Raw genomic sequence first — 24,563 nt, forward strand, 5'->3', positions numbered from 1 at the left:
AAAGTATTATACTGTATTTATGTGTCATCACCGATACTTTAGCTTTAGATACTTTAGTTTTGAACATTTTATTATCTTGAATCGTTAAGTCCATAACAATGTATTATATTTCTTAAACTGATCCTTAATTAGATGTCATTTCAGAACTATATTCACAATACACAAATACAATATAAAACCACAAAGTGTTCCGTTTCCTGAACCTGGCTCCGCCCCTCGTCACTTGGAGGCGTTGGGCTTTAAATCGAGCGGATCTCCGCCGCTGCGCGTGACATCAGCATCTTCTATTCGCCGCGCGCAGCTAGCTTAGTCTCTTATGTTAGCAGCTAGCATTAGTCGTCCGCTTGGTTTTTACCGTGCATCATACACAGGGTGTGTCATTTCACTGTGAGCTTCATTAGCTGAATCAGAAGTATGTCGGTAAACGGACCCGGTGAAGACTCCACAGACGCAAAGAGTGGCGACGGACAACAGTGAGTCACGGTTTGTTTATTTATCTGATAGCTAGTTAGCGATGTTTATCAGCAGCCCATTGTTCGTCCTCTCCAAGTCAGCAGGCGTGCAGAGATGAGCAAGCTATTAGCATATTTTAATACACCCGCTTATTATTACACATCAGCTGTTTGTAAGTCTGTAACGTTAGACCAGCTTTGAGTCACTCGTGATGTATGAAGCACAGGCCTGCGACCCTTTAAATGCTTCCTTAGCCCTTTGTCGAGCATTACGTACAGCGTGTTGTTATCGCAGTTAAATTACATGTTGGTTTTATGGTCTCGTTGTCCCTCAGGTCAGAGTTGTCTTTGTCTGCGTCTGGCTCCGTGGACGTGGACGCCAAGCCCACCTCCCACAGCTTCAGATACAGTCTGAACTTCCCCAGCATCGGCCAGTGCATCGTGATCAACAACAAGAACTTTGACAGAAGAACAGGTGTTTTATATTTTACCTTAAGATGAAACGTATAAGTGAATCTGCTGTGAATACATATTACCACTGTAGACGATTATATTTGATGCAGAACCAGGTTTAAATGTAATCTCTGGTATTACTTGGTGCTGAAACTCTTTTCATAATAAGTCAAAAAAGAATCATCTGGTGATAACATCTATTCAAAGTAATTAAAAAAGTACTTTATAGTACTAGTTCCAAGGTAATGAAAATAATGACTTCCCTTTGTGATATGTTTATTCTCTCTTGTTGGGTTCAAGTTTTATTTTCCCGCAATCGAGAAAAAGCCACACTGGGGATTTAAGTATGTGCCATTTTTGAAATGTTCAGTTAATCTAAACTAAAGCAACAGATGAGTCTAAGGCTAATTGGTCAGATGCCTCAAATGTTCACCGTTAAATATTTCATTAGGAGTAAGGGATCAGCTGGCTGGAGAGGTGTCTGTGGCGTCCCTGTCCAGTTGGGTGTACACGAGTGAACCTCAGTTAAGGTAGATTCCGCGAGGATATCCCCCGTCAGACTTGGAGATGTGTGAGCTCCATGAAAGTTCTTTTAAACGGAGACGGACATCTCGGTGTTCAGCAAAGCGGGCCAATCATCTCGCATCCACACCTTTCATGAGACGACGAGTGTGCTCGGGGTCCCAATTTACTCTTGTTGCTGTGGATCCCGTTTAACTGCAACCCCATGCCAGTTAATTATATAACGATGGCTCTGTGTCCTTTACTGAAAATGAGAACAAGCAGGCAGTTTTACTATTCCTTCTCTCTGCATCATTGCATTTGATTAAGACAATTCAATAACTCTCAGTGCAGCAAACTGTCAGTGGCTCTTCGGGAAGTTCAGGCATCTACATAATATGCAGTGACTTGGCATGCATCACATGTGAACCCACGGTTTCATTACTTCCTCTTTCAAGTTTGATGGAATTGGTCACTTGGGTATTGTGGCAGGATGCAGTAAGACAGCAGAATTGGCACGTGTCTTTTTGGTGTTCATAATCTTTTTGTGACTTATCACCATGTCTGCCCCTTAAGGATCTATAAGGGAATGTTACTTCTTTTTGGATACAAAAGGCCTGATGTCTACAATAGTTGGAGATAATGTGTGAGAACAGTCTATGCCATGTTTGAAAGAGCCTCTATTATCTGTCTGAGAAGACCTTTGATATCAGTGAATACAGCTTCAGTCTGCTTTGCATAAGTTACGGTACGATTTGTCTTATTTTGCCGTCAGACTTGTGTTTGACAAACTTGTCGAGCAGGACTAACTGACTACACATGACTGCTTGGTCAACAATGTTCCAAGAGCAAGTAAATCATATGAGTGGGGTGGTAAGGCCTGCTCAACTGAGAATAGATTCCTGTTATGGTAAATATGTGCTTTCTCTAATCCCCATGCATGTTTCCAAGAATATTGCAGCATGTTGTGCAAGAGCCAATCAGACTTTGTGTAAAAAGCTAGCAGGATAGGTGTGGTCCACAGCTCCACTCTTAAAAATAAAACAGATGGACCACAGTTACTGTAGCTAACAGACTAGAGAGGTGTTCAATCCTGAACACACGGGAGCTAGACGATGTAGTCTGACGGCACACAGCATGGTTGTGCCCTCCTAAGACAGACATTTTGACTCGTCATAGCCGGAAAGCACAGGTGTTACTAATGACATTAACGATGGCTCTGTTCTATTCAAATGTTCCAGTCATCCATGACGGTGCGAATGCTATTCAGCCAGCAATCATCTCATTATTTACACCTGTTTAGGTGTTCTTTTTTTCTGGCTGATTGGGGTGAAGATATGTGGAGCTTTATGTGAGGTAACCAGAAAAGGTGTGCTCGGAAATCCCACCGTCACCGTGCAGGTCTGTGCAGGTTGAGCGTGAACAAAAAAAGTCTGTTAGGAGAATGGCCTGAATGCCTGGCTCTGTGAACAACAGAATCTTAAAAATGAATACAGACTACTGAACACCAAAACAATCACCTGTGTGTGGCAGTACAATGATAGGAAAACAAATGTGCTTTGCATACAATCTGCTTACAGTCCGTCATAATGGTGAAATCTGCATAAGGGGAGGGAAGATGTTGGTTCCTTAAAAATTAAGTTTTGTTTTCATTGTGTTGCTTTTTGTTTTTAAAGGCATGAATCAACGAAATGGTACAGATGTGGATGCAGCTAACGCGATGAAAGTTTTTGGGAAGTTGGGTTATAAAGTGAAGGTTTACAATGACCAGTCAGTCGACCAGATGAAGCAGGTTTTAACATCTGGTAAGTTTGTTAGAAAATGTGTACACACACACAAATACCAGCTGCTGTCTTTCATATTGCGTATTAAAGATTAAATCCTATTTGTTTTAATTTAGTGTCAAAGGAAGACCACAGCTGCTACGCCTCATTTGTCTGTGTTCTGTTGAGTCATGGCGACGAGGGCGTGTTCTTCGGTACCGATGGCTCAGTCAAGCTAAGGTATCTGACGTCACTTTTTCGAGGTGATCACTGCAAATCATTGGTTGGAAAGCCCAAACTCTTCTTCATCCAGGTATTGTAAGAGTTTGTCTTTTTATTATTTATTTTTTCTCCCCTTGGACTTTGCTAAAATGTCTTAACCTGGTCTTGTTTTTGTTTGTGTGCACATGGAGTAGGCTTGCAGAGGCACCGATCTGGACGCAGGCATTGAAGCAGACAGTGGAGAAGACGGCACTACCAGGATCCCTGTAGAAGCAGACTTCCTCTATGCCTTCTCCACAGCCCCAGGTTAATACTCACTCACGCATACACACAGGTGCTTTTCTAGACTAATTGTTACCCTTTTTTACTTATTATATTGATGGACCCTTTACTGCCTACAGGCTACTACTCGTGGAGGAACACGATGTCTGGGTCCTGGTTCATGCAGTCGCTGTGTGACATGATCACCACATATGGAAAAGAATTGGAGCTTCAGCACATCATGGTTCGAGTGAACCACAAGGTGGCAGTAGAGTTCAAGTCTGTCTCCAATTCACCCGGCTTTGATGCAAAGAAACAAATCCCATGCATTGTGTCAATGCTGACCAAAGAGATGTATTTCTCCCCTTGATGTCGCCTGTCCATCGGAAGACTCCAGCCTTCATCTGCAGGAGAAAGGCTGGAGTATGAGGTGGTGTTTGTGAATTATTTTTAGTTTACACTGTCTGACTGCATATATCTTGGAAGTTCAGCTCACATATTTCACAATGCTTGGCATTATACAGTTCTTTCTGTGTGGAGCAGTTCTGAGATATGAGGCATTGAGTGTTTGGTTTTTCTATCCCTGCAGGACAACAACTTTGAATCGTCTTTTAAACATTTACCATAAAATGTTAAACAAAAGCATTAACGTAACAAAAATATGGATCTAAAAGATGAAATGTAATTGGCCGTATAATCCCAAGCTCTGTTTTCTACCGGTGAATGCCTCTCTTCTTTTTTTTTTTTTTTTTTATACTAAACAAATTTCAGGGAAATATTTTGGTAGCGTTTGATAAAAACGTTTTTATGTTTGTTTGATCATGAAAACATAGATAGGCTTCCTGCCCTCCAACATCAGCATCTTATGACTAGGCAGTTTTTAACCCAAGTTTCTAAACACAACTAGTCTGTTTTGAAGGGATCGGGTGTCATTTCTGTGTCTGTTTTTAATCTTTCTAAACTATTGAGTGAATTTAATTATTGGCTTTCATTTTCTAAATGTCAGACTTCATAGCATGCATGAGAAAAGCCAGCCCACTTGCACGATACTTTTATTTGCTCATTTCCATACTTGAACACATGTTTACGTCTGATCTAAGGCAGTAAATGTATTTCTTGTGTTTTTTTTGTTGTTTTTTTAAGTTAAAACAAACGGGACACTTTTTGCTATAATTTCAAAACACAATTTGATTGTGTGCTGATCCAGGTGCTTGTCGTTTGTGAGTAAATATTTCAATATTTACAGCAAACTAGCTGAAATCAATTTTGCTGTTAAAATACTTCACTGTTTGACAATCCAGGTTTTATGTCGTATCAATATACTTGACTTTGCTATGAGCATCACTTTGGGCTTTTTTTTTTTTTTTCATTCGTATTTTGTAAGCAGCGATACTGTGAGGTTGGTGTAATGTTATTTTTTCTGAAAAATAAAAACCACTTTTCATTGTTCTCGGTTGTACAGCAGAGTCAGTGTAACAATAACATCGAGTTTCATTACTGAAGTTAAAATGCTCAATTCTCATCAAATCTGGCCAGTGTTCATATCTCACAGAGCTAACGTCTACACACACAGTAACGGGTCTACTTGTGCACACTGAGTGTAAACAACCAGGATTACTCCAGATTTGCCGCGAGGTGAGAAGAACTGGGCCACCGTATCCTGAGGCCCTGGGCCAAATAAAACTGGGCCTGAGATTCCTTCACTGCGAGCACAGACTCTCTTCACCTCAACTAGCTCTCACACACGACAGGCCACTTACCTGTTGAACGTACACAGACCAATATACAACTCCAATCTTAAGTAGATTTAACAAATTGCAATTTGTTCACCTTTGTTAATGTTAAGAATATAGTCTTGGGATAAAATCTGCATGATACACAATACTAAATCATTCCTAGCTCATGTGATTGTATTCGCTTTATTGTATGATTGTTTTCATTAAGCCATACATTCTCAGATTTAAAGATTAAGCTATAAACTAAAATATGAACGTTACGTGATGAAACGCATCAATCCTGGTGTTAGTATTTCCATGATTTGTAAATGGCTCAAAACGCCAACTACAGTTTGAAATCAGCCCTAATAGACTGTCCTCCCTACTCTGCTTTATGGTGTATTTGACTCTAAATGGACCATAATTTATAAATTAACATCATGCTGTATTGAAGAAGACTTGGAACTAGCGACTGAGACCATAAACTCATGTTTACAATGTTTATTGAAGTAATAAATCAAGTGAGAAGTAAAAGTCATTTTCTCAGACTTCTAAACAGACTTATTTTTGCAACCAGAGGAGTCGCCCCCTGCTGCTCAGGAGAGAGAATGCAGAATTCTTCAGAACTAGAGGTTGCCTTCTGGTCCTAATTTAATAAAGGACAATTCTGAATTTAACTTGACCGTTTTGGGACTAATCAAAGTTGTGTTGCTTTTGTCAATCGTAGTGACCTGGGGGAAGTTTTGCAAAAACTTGAAAATGTACTTTTATTAATCATTTGATAAACGATTAATTGATTGATTAAAATATGATTTACATATATGATTATTATTATGCTTTATATATAAATCTGTGTCTGTTCTGTGTGAGCTTGCAGTAGAACAAATGTCCCTTTGGTGAAAATAAAGTTGAAGTAGATTTTACACTGAATCGTGCAGGTGTTTCTTATTGCTGGCCACATCTTTGTGCCATTGGAGTGTGTTGTTAAGCCAAATCTTTGCTGAACTTCTTTTGGTGTTTTCAGTCATACATCAAATCGATTGTTATTTTTGTTAACAATTAGATCAGCATAACATTGGTTAACAATTTCCACACATTGGCTCACATTGATGGTCTTCCAAAAGTGTGAAATGGGAGTTTACGTGTGGGCCATGAACGCAGCACAAGTCCGCCTCTTTGTCGCTGTAAATAGACCCTAATACTCTTTGACATTGGGTTAGTTGGCTGCTGCGGACGGCGTGTCAGGTTGCTTATATCCCTGATTTTACATGAAGCACCTGTGTTTCACTTTTATAACGTCGTGCTGCAAACTGTGGAGCAGCGCAGCGTGTTTTTACTCTTGCGGTCCATTTCTTTAATATGTCTGAACCAGTTTAAGACCACCAGCCATAGAAACGTTAAGACATGCGGTGGTCTAAAAACAACTTCCTACAGTGAAGAAACAGTAAGTTTTCTTTCATTTCCATGCGGACCACCGTGAACTCTGAAACGAGGAATGGAGAAGTCCCTTCCCGTCGCTCCGCACTCTCTGGCTCTGGTGCTGTCGCGGGTTCGCGGAGAAGATGAAGGGGACTCCCCACTATCATCATCACCATCACCACCACCACCACTCTCCGTGAAGGTACAGCCTCACTCCGGCTACGAGGTATTCGCGAATTTCAAATCCGTAAACATGCAGCATTTCTGGAACAAGGCGCTGACACACGCGCTGTCTGAGATCTTCTTCCTCGGCTGGATTGATGAGCATGTGCTGCTGATTCAGGGCAAAGAAGTTCATCTGCAGGTCCTCAGGAACGGGTGGACAAGACGGACCCTCAAACCCCCTCAGGGCTTTGCCATCACGTGCATAGGTGAGTATGTTAAGTTAATGCTATTGCACTCAACTAAAGTTAAAGTTGCACAGGTAGTCCTTGCATAGGAGTCGTTGTTTTCCACTTGTTTTCTTTTTGCATGGGAAAAATGTGGCCTGCAGCCTGCAGCATGGCCACAAAACCATGCCGACCAACTCATCCACCAGTGAAAAATATTTAAAATAAGTTGCACAAATTAGCAGTAAAAGCGAGCGTTTCGAAAGTTTAGTAACAATAAGTAAAGTGTGCAGTGACAATGACATGTAATGACCACAGAGTCTGTCAGAAGAAGACTAGATGACACAAATAAAGTGACTTCAACTTTAAATTTAATCTCTGGTTGGTCATATTAACTTGCCTTGCACTATTTAGCAGTATTTCCATTTACACCGTATACGTCAGTCCAGAGCTGTAGACGTGAGACTTAAGTCACAAAAAAAGAGGACATGGACTTGACTGCTCTCAGACTTGACACCCTAAACACTTGAACTAACTTCAGGTTTCAGGTTTTCACCACGTAAAATCCTGGAACAATAAAAAAAAAACAATAACTGCACACCTTGAAGATTGTTGAACTGGGGAAGACTAGTTTCAGGTATTGTGAGCATTGCTACTGGAATAAACTGCATAACAAACTGAAGTTAGAGACACCAACCTTCTCAGAGAGACTCTAAAGTTCTGAAGCGCACCTTTCAAATGATAATTAGGTGTGCTCAAGTAACAAAGAACCAAACGTGAAAAAGACAACTCTAAAGATTCTTCTTTAGTCAACCAACGTGTCAGAATGTGCTGATTGGTATTAAACCTAATACGACTCTCCTTATTTATGATAGTGAGTGAAAATACTTTCCCCTGAGCTTTTTATAGATCATCGTTTACTCCCTCTGTGAGTCAAGACAGGTTGCATGAAACCAGTCGCAGCTAGTCCGATGCATTTAGGCAGCATCTAACCTCGGCTGCTTCACATCAGGCAGTTCACTCGTTCACAAAGAGGAGACGGGACTCGGGGCCCAGTTCTACTCCAGCTCAACATTCCCACACTCGGACTCATCTTCTCCTGACAAGGCTATAACTCATGTATGTGCTGGGACAGGTTTGGATGACTTTATTGTCAGCAAGTCTAACCGCTGCACCCATCATACTGCTTCTTTATCAGAGTGTGTGTGCAAATGAGAGCAATGCGTACAGCATGTCATATATTACCTCATTTATGTCAGTTTCACAATAGAGCCTCAGTTTAGATCGTCCGCAGCATCAACCTGTAGCAGAGATAACAGAACATGTCAGAAAATACTCGTTTGTTTGATAAAATGATCATTGTGTCGCTATCTTACACAGCAAATGCAGCATATTTAAAGCTGCACTCATCAATTTTTTTATTTTAACGATGGGTCAGATGAGTTTGGGTGTTGCTTTTCGTGACAAATCCGAAAACAGTTGTCACCCCAAAATTTTGCAGTTCCCTCTAACTCAACAGAGCATTTTAGCATCTTTCAGGCTGATTGGTTTTTGAAGCACGCAACCATCATAACAAAGTGATGAACTTTTATCATCAAAATGTATTTGAATAGCACATTTTTAAATACAACAACGGTTGCCCAAAGTGCTGCACATACAGCAGATAAGCAGTCATACAATCAAAAGACTGGATTAATAACAGTAAGCAACATTCAAATCAAGACAAACTGACACAAAAGTCACACAAAGTACCATGTTAAGATCAAAGGTGATAGGCCAGGGAAAATAAATATGTTTTTAAACCGCTTTTAAACATTGGTAAGGTGGATAACAAATGAAGGGGAAGGTTGTTCCAGAGCTCAGAGAGGGACCGGTCGGCCATTTTTGTTTTTGGAACAACTAAAAGCTGTTGGCCGAAATAAAGCAGGAACCATCTGAGAAGATGAGCAGAGGTGTTATATAAAACATCAAATTCCTTATATTGAACAATTATAGCTGTTGTTATTATCGTAATTTAATGACTAAATTGCATTTTGGGGGAAACCCTGTTCTGTATATTGTTGCAACAGTACATGTAAAGAATTTTTAGCTGCTGTGATCAATATTTTTATAAAAACAATGGATTTAATTAGATTAGTATGTGTTATGTCAAAGGTGTCATGCAGTTGCAGTTCCCCTCATCTCAGCTCATTGTTTAGGTTTAACGGCCTGCAACTTTGCTGATTTGCTTAACACACTATCTGTTCTCATTAGCATCGTTTCCAGCAGATGTGTAACAGTATCTGCCTGTAATTTCACAGATATTTGAACTCAAACTTTGGGATCAAACAATTTGTCTCAAGTCAGCCTGTAGCACCTACTGCTCCGGCTCAACACTGACCAGACTCTTCATTGTTCTGATTGAACGGTTGATTTTAGTGTGTATTGTCTGTTCAAACACTTCTACAGCTCCTTTCATGTTATCAGGTGTCTACATTGAGCTGCTAGACATTGATTGTATTGGCTGAAAAAGCTACGTTACAGTCCAAAAGGTAAATCTTAAAGACGCTTATTTTCCGAGTCCGTCTGTCACAGGAAGTGACGTTGCTTCACTGACACTGCTGGAGCAAACACAGATAAGCTGTGGAATGTTTGTCTTATAGCTAATAACTCACCAGACTCTATAATGCCAAAACCAACACAGCTTATAGGCTGTTGGTCCACATGCAGATGAGCTACCGATATATTTTTCACCAATAAACCCACGGTCTATCGGATAATTAACTTGGAACGGGACCAAACGGTGAAAAGTCATTTAGTTGTGTAGTGGGGGATGTGGCCACCACATTACTGGTCAGCATAATCAATCTTTACTTTAATAGTAAGCTCATTTGAATTCAAGCAAGAGTTACATTTCAACCATCTGGCCTCTTTGAGATCACCTGAAAGAACTCTAGCATGCAACAATGTTTTAGGAGTAATGATAATAGTATACAGATAAAAACAACTACTGCAGTGTTGATTTTCTAGTATGGGCTGCAAGTTGCTGCGTGACTTATTTGACTTTACGAGACAAGTTCAAACAAAGTTCAGACAAATGATGCTGTTCATTAGCTGTGAGTGTAGATGGTCAGCATTTGGAATAATGTAATATGGAATATACTTGCAAAATCATGCAACGATGTCTTTTTATTAACAAGATTTTGGACACTTGAATGCATCTGAAAAGTGTTTTGTCTGTAGGATAAAAACTAACAGACAGGCTGGAGGGAAACAGGAATGGATTAAAATCTCCATTATTTAATAAATAAATCTAGATAATTCAAATTTTCTTTACGTCTTAGATGGCTGAAGTCATATAGCTGTTGTGAAATGCTATTTTGATGTGGGATTTGTAAACTTATACAGTTGTGCACATTACTCACATACAAGTGCTACATGTTTATATAATGCAGATTATCCACCAAACTGCCCGGGAGTGTTTGATTAGAGCCGAAAAGTAGCTGGATTACAACATTTAGACTAAAGTTGTGCATTTTCAGCTGTGTGGAAACAAAGTGGTTTTTAATACCGACAATTCAATCTGATTAACCGAGGGACTTTGTATCCGTTAGCAGGATACAAACAATGGACTAGGAGGAGTGCGTGTGCTCTTAAGGAAGGAAAAGTGGAGCATTTGTGCAGGAAAGCACCGACTACGGCACTGCATTCCCTGCTGTAGCAGAGGTCTCCACTGGAAGGAAAGGGAGGGTCCCAGTGGAGAATTTGGGGGAAATGTTAAACGCAGCGGAGAGATTTGTTGCCGTATATCTTAATGTCAGATGTGTTATGCAGGCTGTGGGCTGTGGTGAAACGTCTTTTGTCTCTTTATTCGGTGTCTGGCCTTAAGAGCTTACTGCGAAAAAGACGTGTGTTGTCCTAAATGTTCCACTGGAGGGCAGACCACCGGCAAAAATGGTCCTGTTTGCAAGGAAGTTGGATGGATTTGTAGCAGGCCACAAATCCTTTAAAGCTCAGAACTAGTGTGTTGTACAGCAGGATAGTACTGTCAATGCAACATCTGTGTTGGATTTATCCTGCATGTGGTATTACATTAATGACATTCTATTGATCATTTATTGGTAACACATGCCTTTAGACAAATCCAGTCTTACGATGAGTTGATGTACTTCACCTAAAAGACATTCAACACACAGCTAGAACAACCTTTAATGAGATTCCAATACTGTGTAACATTCTTAGCGACGGCTCTATGGATGTTACAATCCACTGACTTTTCATTTTAACACCATCATCAGGACACAATTTACATTTTTTTCGAATACTTTTCACCATACACCTGCTAAAACTAACCAACTCAGCTGCACTTTGTGTTCAGTACTTATTGGCGAATGTTAACATGCGAAGACTGTCAACATGGCAAACATTATACCTGTTAAACATCAAAGTGCTAGCATCGGCGTTGTGAGCATGTTAACACGCTTACCATAATGCTACACATTAATAACATGCATTAGCTAAATGCCTATTGAGCTGCCTTAAGTCTGTTATTGATACATTTTCTGATATTTCCTCAATTACATCTTTTTGTCAGCAAGATGTAAGAAAATAGTGAAAAATGTCCATTGTAGCTCTTCAAATGTTTTTCTATATGCACCCCGAAAAAGTATTCGATCCTCACATATGACCAGTGGATGTTTGAGGCATTGTCGCTTGAATAATGAAAAACAATTAATACGTGGCCTCATAAAATGCCTTCTTATTATCACGACATCTTGCCATTTATTTCTCACAGTCAGTGTAATAGTTGTTGTAAGACAAGTGTTGGAAGGACCTGAATGTGTCGAGCAGCGATGCAGGAGTATTTTATGTCCGTACAAACTGACAGCTCAGCCCCCCCCCCCCTGTGTGGTGTCTGTCTGCTTCTATCTGGAGTAACTGGCTCTTTAAGGGAACAGCACTCAAAAAGGTAACAGCTATGAGATCATCGGCTTGCGTCGTCATGGCAACAAAGGCTGTTGCAGTACTACTGAGAAATAAAATGGCTGGCGTGGTGTCGCTCTCCCTCCTCCTCCTCCTCCTCACCCCTCCTTCCCTTCCTCTCCTCTTTCTCTTTGGTATCAGTGAACTGGAGCAGATTGGTTGTGACACCGCCACCCCCCTCCTCCTCCTCCTGCACCCGTGGCCCGTCCTGCCCTCTCACTTTGCTCCTTATTCTGTCCCTCCAACCGTCCATTCACACTCCACACATGTGAGTCAGCAGGAGTCTGCAGCTAGCAGGAGCTGCCACTCTGGATGTGATTAAGGGGATGCTTTGGGGTTTTTCTTTTTCACTGACAGCTCCGCACGGTATTAAGTTACTGAATCAACCGGTGGAAAGCACTGATCACACACACACAAAATCAGGACGCTGTAAAATGGTTCCCTTTGGTTGTGGCCCTGTCAAGTCATTCAGGTGAGACACAAAAAGAGGACGGATGGTGGTTTAAGGGGCCCCTCATCCTTCAAGAGCAGAGGGTGAGGGAACACGAGAGAAAGGAGGGCGAGGATGGAAATTCAACCAAAGATTCAGAGCCTGAGCTATTCCCCGGACAACATCTGAGGGCTGAATATATATATATATATATATATATATATATATATATATATTGTTCCTGTGTGTGTGTTTCGAGCTGTTGATATTTGCTCTCCTCTCTGCCGTATGCATGTCCTCAATCTCTCTCTCTCTCCCTCTTGCATCCTCTCCTCCCCTCCCCTCAGCCTCAATCACCCAGACACAGACGCATGCATGCTCACGCAGAATCGCGCGCAGCAGGCGGATGCGCGCATACACACTTTCTCACACACACACACACACACACACACACACACACACACACACACACACATACTCACACACCCTTCCTGGAGGTGCTGGGAGCAGCTGCAGCATTAGCGTTGAAAGAGATTTGCCGTTGACTGGAGTTTGCATCCCCCCCCCTGTTAAATGAATGGATGCTACGGCGATAGAATCGGGAGCTTCTTCCGTTGGATTGCGGGAAACGGTGGATTTCTATTCTTGAAATTTTATTTATTTATTTCTATGCTCTCCATTTTTTTCTCCCCACCCTCTCCTGGTGTGCTGTTGTCGAAAGGACGATGGGGTCTTGTGCTTGATCGGATAAAGATGGAGGTGAACGTGGCGTCTCCGGTGCTTTGCATACCATTGAGGTTTCACTGCCCATTAGGGTGAATGGAGCTTTTATTTTATTTTTTTAAGTGGGCTCTTTTGTTTTCCGGGGATCGGCCGAGCACTCCTGTGGTGAATTGAGTTGTTGTGGAAGACTGGGCCTCTTAAGCTTTGAATATTTGACCATCCATCTATCCCCTCCTTTCTTCCCCTGTTACCGACTACTCAAAAGGAACAAGCGGATCCCAAAACCTCCACTGAAATCTCTCCACACCGTCCTCCTTGCTTCCAATGCCCCATTTCCCTCATCTCTACCCCTGCCCCCCCCACCTCTCTCCCGCTCCCTCCTCCCACATCAGAGCGGCTACGTAATGTGCCTCCCTACGCATGCAAATGGGGATGCTACAAATGGTGGCTGGGACTGATGCCGATGAAAGGGTGATGCCTCGCGCAATCACCTGCACCTTAGCCGCTGCTGCCATCGCTCCAGATCAGCCTGGGAGAGCCCAGCAGCCTATGACAACCACCCACAGTGCGAACACAGTCGCTTGTAGCTTGCTCGTGGATGTAAATGAGACGTGTGTATGCATGTGAAGGCGCACACTGGTTCCTGCCATGTCTGGTGTGTGATCGCTCTAGCGGGACGTTCTTACTGATGCGGGGGAGGCACTGAGCCTGAGGTTGGTCGACCTCCCCCTGCACACACCCCCCTCCCACCCCCCCCCCCTCCCTCCCTCCACCTTATCCCAGCCCCCAGGGGGTGAAGGCCACCTGGTAAAGGGGTCATGATGAAGAAGAACCGCAGCAGCAATCTGCGGCGGCCCTGGCCCAGCTCGGAGCATACCGAGCGCCCGCTGGAGCACAATCTCTCCCGTGGTGAGAAAGACATCCGTGTGCAGAAGCAGCATCTTCCTCCCCCTCCTGCTCCTCATTTCTCTCCGTCCCCACCGAGTTATCGTGCGCCAGGTGAGTCTTTGACACTCCCACCAACTGAGGCACCACCCTCTCGCTACGCAGAGCAAAGACAGTTTGATTTGAGTTTGAAATGGACAAAATGTTCGTACTATCAAGTAGGAAATGATGGCAACTTCATTACTCGTAATGTCTAATGTATCAAGTGAGGTCAAACTGAAATAGAGAAGAAATACTTTGGATACTGGACACTCATTTGGCTCATTTTAAAATTCAAAACTGTATTTCTGTGGGTCCAAATAACCATTATACTTCCTGACATATTCCCATCTCCTTCATATTTACTGACCTATGTTTCATCACTTACAAATTTTGTATACCGTCAAAAAACTTCAGTCATTGTACAATACATCAGTGGCATCACCCCTTGTGCAAAATTTAGTGTCAGGTTCATATTTTGTGTTTGTTGATATTACAAAAGGTCTTCTGGGCCATCTCTCATCATGAACTAATGTCTTTACCGAGAAAATCTCATCGGTTCTGTCCCTTTTTATTATAGATATTGCATATATCTTTCTGCCGTCTTTGTTGCTTCATTGTAAGATGTGGAATAAATACGACAACTCATTCCCATACTACACAAGCACAGGACGGGGATCCAGCTTTCCTCATGTTGACTAAAAGGAGTAAAGCCTCGTAAAGCCACATAAAGCTTAAGGGGCTGTGATACTAAGCAGAGATAACGTCATCGTGTTGCTTCACTGACCGTTCCATTGAGTGTGGTGAGGAGGCAGGGCCCTGCACACATTTCAGCTCAGGTAAAAGAAGTGTAGGTAGTAAAATGATCACAACACTTAAAACGGCGATCAATGAGGCGACATTAATTTGTCTGTTTATCCGTCCACATCGGAAGACATAATGTAAGGTTAAAATTCAAAGACGGAGGCTTCGGTAGTATATTTTCTCATTTTATCGCGTAACCCTCTATCAATCAGCAGGTTTAGGTCAGAGGACAGGGTCAGCTACAGCAAAGGTGCTGCAGCGATGGATTCAGTGTGCTGCTTTACAACCTTTAAGCAGGGCAGATGTTTGCTCTCAGAGGGGCTTGAAGCGGGGCGGTCTGGTTGTAGGATGATCTCACTACTCACTACTGCTGACGGCAAAGCCAGCTTAATTCAACAAAGGCTACAGAGAATGTCTGTGTGTAAGCCGTCAATGTGGCGCTAAAGTCAGTTATGTTTTGTTCAAATCAAAATGTGTTGGGTTTGATTGTGTAAGCATCCTTTATCCGTGCGTGAGATCATGTGAAATGAATAGCGACGTTTGCGAAGACTCAGGTGATCTCACGCTACGGCTGCTGCAGCAGCAGCTGCCTCGTTATGCTAACCTACGAGAAACGGGAGGAACGAGGGGCTAAAGGAAGCACAGAGAGGAGGGGTGGAGCTGTTCGAAGGCAGCATGCAAACTGCTGCTGTTTGACCATTACATCATAGCTTCACACGCTGCGCCTGCTGTTCATTCATGATCTAACAGTTGTGCCTCCTCCTCCTCCTGCAGGTGACGTGTCTCCGATCAGCATGTCACCTATCAGCCAGTCACAGTTCATCCCGCTGGGGGAGATCTTGTGCCTGGCCATCTCTGCTATGAACTCTGCCCACAAGCCGGTCAACCAGGAGGCTCTGGTGGAGCACCTCACTGCCAGCTTCCCAGGTACGCTCCTCTGACCTCCTTCAAAAAATAGGACCGCACAAAGCATGCAGAAATGGATTTTTGAATACATATACATCTGTGCATGTGTCATACCTGGTTTATTATCTCCTGATTTGTTATTTATTAAAATCAATTTCATTTTATACAAGCCAGGTTCAAAGAGCAAAGTAATGGTGTGTATATATATATATATATATATATATATATATATGCATTAAACATCTATTGATCTCACCTCAGGGCTCTGACGCATTTCAGTGATTGAGTATTGAGATATTTCATCCTGTAAAATCTTGCAAGCAACATCAATGTTTCAACGGGGATAGGTATGAAACAATTAGTCAATTAAGCAATCAATAAATCTGCCCATATTTTAATAATCGACTTATTTTAAGTCATTTTTCAAGCAGCTTTTCAGATGTGAGGATTTGTTGCTTTTTTCTACTATATGTGTAAACAGAATACCTTTGGAATTTGGACTTCTGTCTTGGCAAAATAATACATTTGAAGATATCCCGTTGAGGAAAGCTAGCGGACATTTTTCACTATTTTCCTACATTTTATTTTAAAAAAAAAGACATGCAGCCCTAAACTTGAGTAATAAATACAGGTCTAAAACGTAGAAAAACACTTCAGCTCCCTGTGCCATTCTCCTCTTCGTTTTCTCTACTCATATTCGGTGTTCGGTTTTATTCACAAGCGATATAATACACATTTATTTATAGGACTTTGTCTATGAACACATTATGTTAGAGTGATTTGAAGAACCTCAACCAGACCAGTATTAATTTTTAAATATTAATTCAGTGACATCATGGAAGTAGCACATTTCCTCTTATTATAAATAAAAAATCTAATCATCATATTATTATTATTATCTCTCCATGAAGGCATAGTTCAGATTATTTGAAGTGGGGTTGTATGAGGTAGTTATCCATGGTGAGTGTGTTATCTACAGTAGATGGCGGTCGTCCCGCACGGGAGCAAACCAATACACTGCTGTGGACGGGGGCAGCAGCAAAACGAATTTAACAACCTAAAAGAAAGGCCCACTTTAAAAACTTTAAAATGAATCAATATTTGTTTTACGTAAATGCTATATTTAGAATATTATCTCAGCTTTATCTTGCTGTCAGACAGCCCTGTTTGATGGGGAATTGAACTTCAAAACCACGAGACTCTGTTGACAAAAACAGTATAGATAAATTTCCCTTTCAGTTCAGTTCCCTGTCTGGAAATATTCTAAATATAGCATACACTTAAGCTGATGTTTTTTTTAGGTAGGCCTTTCTTTTAAGAAGTTAAAATGTGTTTTAGCAGTACATTACTCTGCTCCCGTGCTGGTACTCTCGTCTGCTTCTACAAACTTCAGCCGTGCTGACTACCATCTGCTGTAGGTAATAGGCCGACTATGGATGAATACCTCATACAACCCCACTACAAAAAAATTGAAACTATCTTTTGGCAAATTATAAAAGCACAAAACAAAGATGTCCCAGCTTTTTAAAAATACTATTATCTGTTTTTTACTGAGTCCAAACTGTTGCCTCGTTCCAATGTGTTAATGGGTTGAATATATGTAATGTTTTAAAATTTTGTTATTTTCTTCTGTACTAAAATGTATAAAAAAATGAAATCCTAAAATGTATCCAAACACTGTTTAAAAGCACAGCTTTTACCACTGTGTAACCGAGTTGTCGGTCAAATTTGGGAATGGGAAGCATGTCCCTCAAATTTATCTCTATTTCGATATGACGCCTCAGTGAAAAGGAGTCGATCTTATAGGTTGCATCATTGCTGTGGAAAAACACACAGGGGTGATGTAATGTCAGGCAACACAAGACCATGCTAGACAAAGGTAATGAATGATGTTGAAAATTGACTACTTGTAATGTTGATTTGGTCATTTATACAAGCTAAGCTCTTGCGGTGACTGATTAAAATATCCTCAGGAGTCCTCTAGGAATGAGTGTTAAGTTTATTCAGTTTGTGTTTTACACATTAAATCTTAGATCATGGTATCAGTTTTATAGTATACAAGTCACGGACATTACTTAAGATGTCTGAGGATTTGTGTGAGCTGTGGTAATTGGCAATTAGTAAAATCAGGTTAGCTAACAAATTATAAAAAATAAAAATGCTTTTCTAATATGTAAAACTCACCTACAGGTTTTTAAAGAGATGCAGACAATCATTTATCATTTTCTAGAGAATTAAAAACATTTGACATTTTTATTAATTGAATTGTTTATTTTAAAATAGAAGGAAACATTCAATGTTCAAAACATTCAAACAATGAATAGATGTTAATGTGATTTACCCACCAGTGGGTCTGTTCATTTATTTATTCATGTGCTGATAAGCTAAATTCAAACCAATGCAAGTTTAGCTTAACTTCTTGTGAGATCATAATGTTTCCAAACATGAATATGAATATGTCAAGCTTAGTTTTAGAGACATGTGGCACAATACATCTACAATATATCTCTGAGATGGTGCATCCATGAAAAACGAGGCGACTTTGGTTTGAAAATTTCACTCCACATGAACATTATATAAAACGTGAAAGACGTTTTTTTAATAAGAAGATGCAGAATATGCTATTTTATTTGTTAAGATGAGGAATTTATGGGAAACAATTCAATGTAGTTGGATCTTCAAAAAATGTCTTAATTATTTGTCTTTTTTTTAAAGTTCTGAAAAAAATGAATCCTCACGCAGTCCCATCTTTCACCCCTAATTCTTGCCTCTGGTGAGATTATATATGTTCAATTTAGATTTTAATTGATTACACATGCATTGGGTGACTGAAACATCATGGAAGTTCCACATTTTTTCTTCAACTATAATCTTTTAATTTTGATTATTTAACTGTCTCCAAATGGTCTCTATGCTCAGAAACATTATTCAAAATGTCCTGTGTTTGAACAAATGTATTGTAAATACAAAATGTATCTGAAATGTATTTGTGCTTCTGATCTGTGTCTCCTGCAGGTGTGCCTACACCCAGCTCAGAGGTTCTGCGACATACCCTGAACATGCTGGTGCGAGAGAGGAAGATCTACCCAACTCCAGAGGGCTACTTCATTGTCACCCCCCAGACCTACTTTATTACTCCTTCCCTCATCAGAACCAACAACAAGTGGTATCACCTGGATGATCGGCTGCAAGAGCGCCAAACGCAACAGTCACAGCAGCAGCAACAACAGCAGCAGCAAACTCAGCAATGCACTTCGCCTCAGTCTGGCAACGTAACACCATCTACACCTGGCTGCCTGAGAGAGAGGCCTCCTCGCAAGAATCACAGTGACTCGTACAACTCCTATCGCGAAGACTCGTCCAGACTTCACAGTAGTAAGTCACCAAAGGAGCACAGGGGAGATTCTTATCAAAGTAAGCCCCCCAAGGATCACAATGGCGGGGAACCTCCACCAAGCACGTCAACCAAGGAGCACCGAGGAGAACCTCCGTCGTACCCTTATCCCCCTCTTCCCACTTCCCCTCCTGCCCAGCAACCGCCGCCTCAAGAGCCCGCTGATAAGAGCAAAAGCATTACTTCTTTCCCTTATAAAAGTGACACTCTGACCAAAAAGAAAGAAGGAAGTGGTGGCGGTGGAAGCGGCGAGAAGCAATCCAAAAGGTTCGGCCTCAGGCTCTTCAGGCTGAGTTTCAAGAAGGACAAAATGCGACAGCTGGCCACCTTCTCAGGCCAGTTCCCCCCAGAGGAGTGGCCTCTTCGTGACGAGGAGGTGCCAACCACGGCCATTCCCCGCGAGGTGGAGATGGAGATAATCCGCCGAATAAACCCTGACCTATCGGTGGAGAATGTGGCAAGGCACACGGCTGTGATGAAGAGGCTGGAGGAGGAGCGTACGCAAAAGAACAAGGCAGGCTCCTCAGCCCAGCACAGTGCACGGAGCAGGAGGGGGAGGGGCCACAGGAGGGCCCTACATGGGAAGTCCCGCTCACACAGCAAGCCCCGAACCTCCAGGGGAGACCCGTCTGAGGGTTCAAACTGGGACCTTTTGTTCATGGAAAGGGATTACCGCTTCTTTAGCCACTCGTTAGTTCGCTCGCCTCGGGAGGCCATGTACACCGTGGAGCGCAGACGAAGTGGAGGCGCAACGTACCTGGTCCATAGCAACCCCAACATTACCGAATCGTACTGCCCGGTTACTCCCGAGTGGGACGTGTCTGGGGAGCTCGCCAAGAGACGGACAGAGATGCCCTTCCCAGAGCCGTCGCGCGGGACGTGCCAGTCCAGAGTGCAAAGAAGTCACAGTCACAATCAGGACAGGAAGTCGCGTCACGATAGGTCAGATCAAGCTAAGGAACGCTCTCGGTCCATGGACAACTCCCTCAAGGGCCCGTCACTGGGGGTGCCAGAAGACTTTGACCCCACTCTGGAGGAGCGTAGTCATTACTACACTGATGACGGCACCCTGCGCGCCACGCAGAAGTCCTCCCACTACTCAAGGATCATGTTGTCTGCTGCTAAGTTCCACTCTGATTTTAATGTGCCTGATTTGGGGAAAGGGAGTTTGGACGAGTCAAGGATCCGGAGTACGATGGAGAGGAACAAAAGCAGAGACAGCTTGCCATCGTACAATGAGCTAATGGGACTTTCTCCTAAGCCCTCAGCAGATGAGTACTTCCAGTGCAATACGTCAAATGAAACAATCCTAACTGCCCCTTCGCCTCAGGCAAAATCAGAATATGACACATTAACCTCATCAGGGGGACTCCGAAAGGGCTCTCCGGCTGACCGCCAAACGCCTCACCTCACCTCTCCTCACACGATGGAGTACAAAGAGGACTTGTCGGCAGCAAAGGGACAGAACGGCTCAGTGCGACTGACGCCAAGCCAGACGCCGGAGCCGGTGCAAAATGCCCGTTTGACGCCACACCAACACAATGTAGATCCTGGAGGGGGAGGAGGCAGTATGGTGATCAAGAGGAAAGAGATCTTCAGCAAGGACACTTTGTTCAAACCTCCACACAATGCCTTGCCCACAGGCTACGTGGACAGCAGTTACACCAAGTCCGGCACATTGCGGAAAGCCTCACATGCCAAATCAACAGAGGCCCTAGACAATCCTGAGCCCCAGCAGCCTTCCAATTCAGCCACTTCCTCAGCGTCACCGGCAGTTTTACAGAGCTGCTTAGAGCCAACAGTCCCCTCCGCCTCCTTTGACTATTATAATGTATCAGATGATGAGGAAGAGGCAGAGGATGACTCGCACAAAGAGTTGGCGACAGCAGAGGACAACAAGGACCATGGGGAAGTGGGCGGTAATGGCGGAGGCAGTGGTGGTGGTGGTGGTGGGGAGGGAACCATGCAGTGGTTACTGGAGCGGCAGAAGGACCATGATCTGCAGCGGAAACTGGAGACCAATCTGACCTTACTCAGCCCCAAGGAGACGGAGAACAGCAGCAGCCAGAAGTCAGCCCACTCTGCCCGTTTGGACAGCATGGACAGCAGCAGTGTCACGGTGGACAGTGGATTCAACTCCCCCAGGTATGTGCTCAAATGAACAGAAAATGTACCATCATCTGACACCATTTTGCTCTTAAAATGTTAAGTCTAAGCGGGGGAGGTCAAAATCAAGAAGAACACAAACATCTGGATTGCTGTCAAACTGGATGTAGATTGAACTATAGAGGTTGATGCATTTACAAACAAATTCAGGTCTTTACATCTACACACCACTTTATTAGGTACACCTGTTGAATATAATTGAATCCAATACAATCTATAAGAAGTTCATAATGTATTTGGTGAAAGAATACATTTTAAATATTGAGGTTTGATTACATCACATTGTACAGGTGTACCTAAAAAAGTGGACGCTGAGTGTATATCTGTATTCTATATTTATATTATATTTTTTGGGCTATTTTAAGAGCAGCTCTCCGTGATGTGTCCCAATGCTGCTATTTAAAATCAGATAAAATGTAAAACCGTGAGGAGGACCAGTTTCCTACTTTAACAAACATTTCTTACTTGTTGTGAAATCCAGCTAAAACAGAACAAATTATTTTCTATAAGAAGTGTTCAGTGTTGTCATTCGCACACTTCATAAGTTTCGAGCCTGAACTTTGCTGTGGGGTTAGCCGATGATGTGTAGAGCACGTTCTGACCTATTATTTTATTACAAACGTCAAAATCTGCACAAAAAAACACCATAACCACCACTTTCATGCTGAACAGTAAATACCTCTTTGGTTTACCAATAATTTATTAATTATATTAATTCTGTTGGTTGGTGTATGGATAACTGGAATCATATTTAAAGCACACAGCTGTGACACTGCAGTGTCTTTGTTTTATTTCCTTCATCTTGATTGTAACAAATGGCTTATCAACCTTTGCTTCAACTTCAGATGACAGACACAGTTTTTTGTTATGTACAGAAAAAGCTGCTGAAGTAAATGATCCATAAAATGCATCAACATGAAATGAATCGTTGACGCTTCATACCAACATCTACAAACAAACGTACCAGCTAGCTGCTCCTTGAGTAAAACACAAACTCACTGCTGCCGTTTAACATTGGTGAATGACTTGTAAACCATTTAAAACACGATCAACCAGTTGCCAGATAGAGAACTCCACCAGTTGAATACTGCACTTCCAGAAAGTTGTTGGGCAGATTTAATAAAAAGAAAAGTCAAATCAAAGCAGCACAGGCACAGATATCCTGACTTCTGTTGCCTAGTTTGGATTAAACTCGAAATACGCTGAATGAGACACTTCCCATAATGCAACTAAATAGCGTCTGTCCTTAGACTCTCCTTTTTGTAACACAAGATTTCTGTCAAAAAATTCTCAGTTAAAGTTGAGGGAAAATAACCCTGATGACATCATCTGGGTTTTAGAACGCCTCCATCAGAGCCACAGAAGACATTATACAGGCTTTCCACCGGCTAATCTTCATGTGGAAAATTAATAGAATTAATTATAAAAAATGATACATATGTACAGTAAGTTCCTAAGAAAGATTACTCTTCAAACATAAATGTTGGGCTAAAATATATTAAATATGAGGAATAAATAATGTAAAATTTGCAATTTACACAACATGAAGCATGTGCTAAATATGATTTAATATGATATAAATATGATTTAATTAATGATCAACTTTATATATGGTTATGGCTTCTACTCGGACTCAAAGTTGCTTTATTACATTTGATTTTTTAGGTTTTTTTCCTGGATGAATGACTGAAAACTTTTGGGATTATAATGGGAGGAAACCTGGAATTATTATTATTATTATCATTCTCAGTAACTACAATTCATCGGCGTTTTTCTTCAGTCTGCAAAATCTTCTGCAAATTGCTTCCATTTATTTCACTGATATTCTTCTTTCTAGCCAAGCACACCTTATGAGATGCACAATGTGAGATCTGTAGTGTGTTTTGAAAGCAAACACTTGACTTCTTGTTGTCTCTTGTGCAGAACGCGTGAGAGCCTTGCATCCAACACATCCAGCATCGTGGAAAGCAATAGACGGCAGAATCCAGCGCTGAGCCCCGGCCACATCGGCACGAGTAGTATCGGACTGCCATTCAGCTTTCGCGCCATCCCAGAACCCCCCACCACACAGCCTGAGAAACTCCAGAAGTCATCGAACTGCCTGGCCTCCATCACCAGCGTCTGACAGGCAGCACAGACCGAGACCATGAACGGTGGTGGTGGAGGAGGAAGTGAGGTGTTTCACCATTTTGACCCTCACTTTCCTCAACCAATACACACAAACACACACACACACATCTTCAGACTCCTGAGAATCCATTTACTGGGACTGTTATATAAACAGGCATGGCTTCAAGAGACTGTTCCCACAGCTTCAAGAACTTTACTGCAAAAAAGAGAAGAAAAACTACAGAATATCAAGACCAACGTAGGTGAAGAAACCTACCTGAAGTACTTTGATTTTTGGTGACATGGACTCTAGTTTGGCTTATATCAAGATTATTGACTATTGGTATTGGAAAGTAGTAGACTATAGGATTCAAGTTACATTTGGAAATATCAAAAAAAATCTTTTTATATTACTTAACAATACATGTCCAATTAAATGTTCTCCTTCCTGAAATAGCGTCAAGTTCTTCAGGACAATTCAATGTCAGCACAATGTCGAGACAATAAAAGTTGATCCTGAGAACAACGAATGAAAGATATAAAAACATAAATCAGCTCAGATTTGTGTACCGCAATGCAAATGATGTATGTATACTCGATACTTTTGATATCCTAATTATTATAATGGTGGTATTAAAGATGCTATGTGACCAAAAATGATGTCTGGACAAAATGAGCTGCACCCCAACACATGCACATGTACATCCCAGATACCGCACCAAAACAATCCCACCGAGAGGTTCATTCAGCGTCTGATCTGGATCTTTTGATACCATCACATGATATTCCTCGGTAGATCGAGTTCGCCAAGTTATCAGAAAAATGGAAATATTAACATCTACTATTCCCTGAGCCCTTTAAGGACTTATGTAGTCCATATTTAAGCGTAATAGTTGAGATACAAAATATGCATAAAAAACAGAAAAGGCATGAACTGACTTATATCAGCTTCTCAAATGTGAATATTTTC

The 24,563-nt window shown here is 41.9% G+C and overlaps 2 protein-coding genes across 3 annotated transcripts; both read left to right on the forward strand.

The window, feature by feature from the left end:
* The first annotated feature begins 20 nt into the window (after positions 1 to 20).
* On the forward strand, positions 21 to 5,101 carry casp3a (caspase 3, apoptosis-related cysteine peptidase a). The gene is made up of 6 exons (XM_031863266.1): positions 21 to 473; positions 788 to 927; positions 3,083 to 3,211; positions 3,307 to 3,482; positions 3,586 to 3,697; positions 3,793 to 5,101. Exons 1-6 carry the CDS (start codon positions 415 to 417, stop codon positions 4,020 to 4,022), a joined length of 846 nt encoding a protein of 281 aa, XP_031719126.1. The 5' UTR covers positions 21 to 414; the 3' UTR covers positions 4,023 to 5,101.
* Positions 5,102 to 6,611: 1,510 nt separating this feature from the next.
* stox2a (storkhead box 2a) lies at positions 6,612 to 24,250 on the forward strand. Of its 2 annotated transcripts, none has more exons than XM_031863341.1 (4): positions 6,612 to 7,217; positions 15,793 to 15,945; positions 18,940 to 21,463; positions 23,408 to 24,250. In XM_031863341.1, exons 1-4 carry the CDS (start codon positions 6,863 to 6,865, stop codon positions 23,607 to 23,609), a joined length of 3,234 nt encoding a protein of 1,077 aa, XP_031719201.1. In that variant the 5' UTR covers positions 6,612 to 6,862; the 3' UTR covers positions 23,610 to 24,250. The 2 variants fall into 2 exon arrangements, with proteins under 2 accessions (XP_031719201.1, XP_031719200.1); XM_031863340.1 differs by lacking the exon at positions 6,612 to 7,217 and adding an exon at positions 14,054 to 14,289.
* Positions 24,251 to 24,563: the final 313 nt, after the last annotated feature.

Source organism: Anarrhichthys ocellatus, unplaced genomic scaffold (genome assembly GCF_004355925.1).
Source record: "Anarrhichthys ocellatus isolate YVR2014 unplaced genomic scaffold, GSC_Weel_1.0 scaffold28, whole genome shotgun sequence".
NCBI lineage: Eukaryota > Metazoa > Chordata > Actinopteri > Perciformes > Anarhichadidae > Anarrhichthys > Anarrhichthys ocellatus.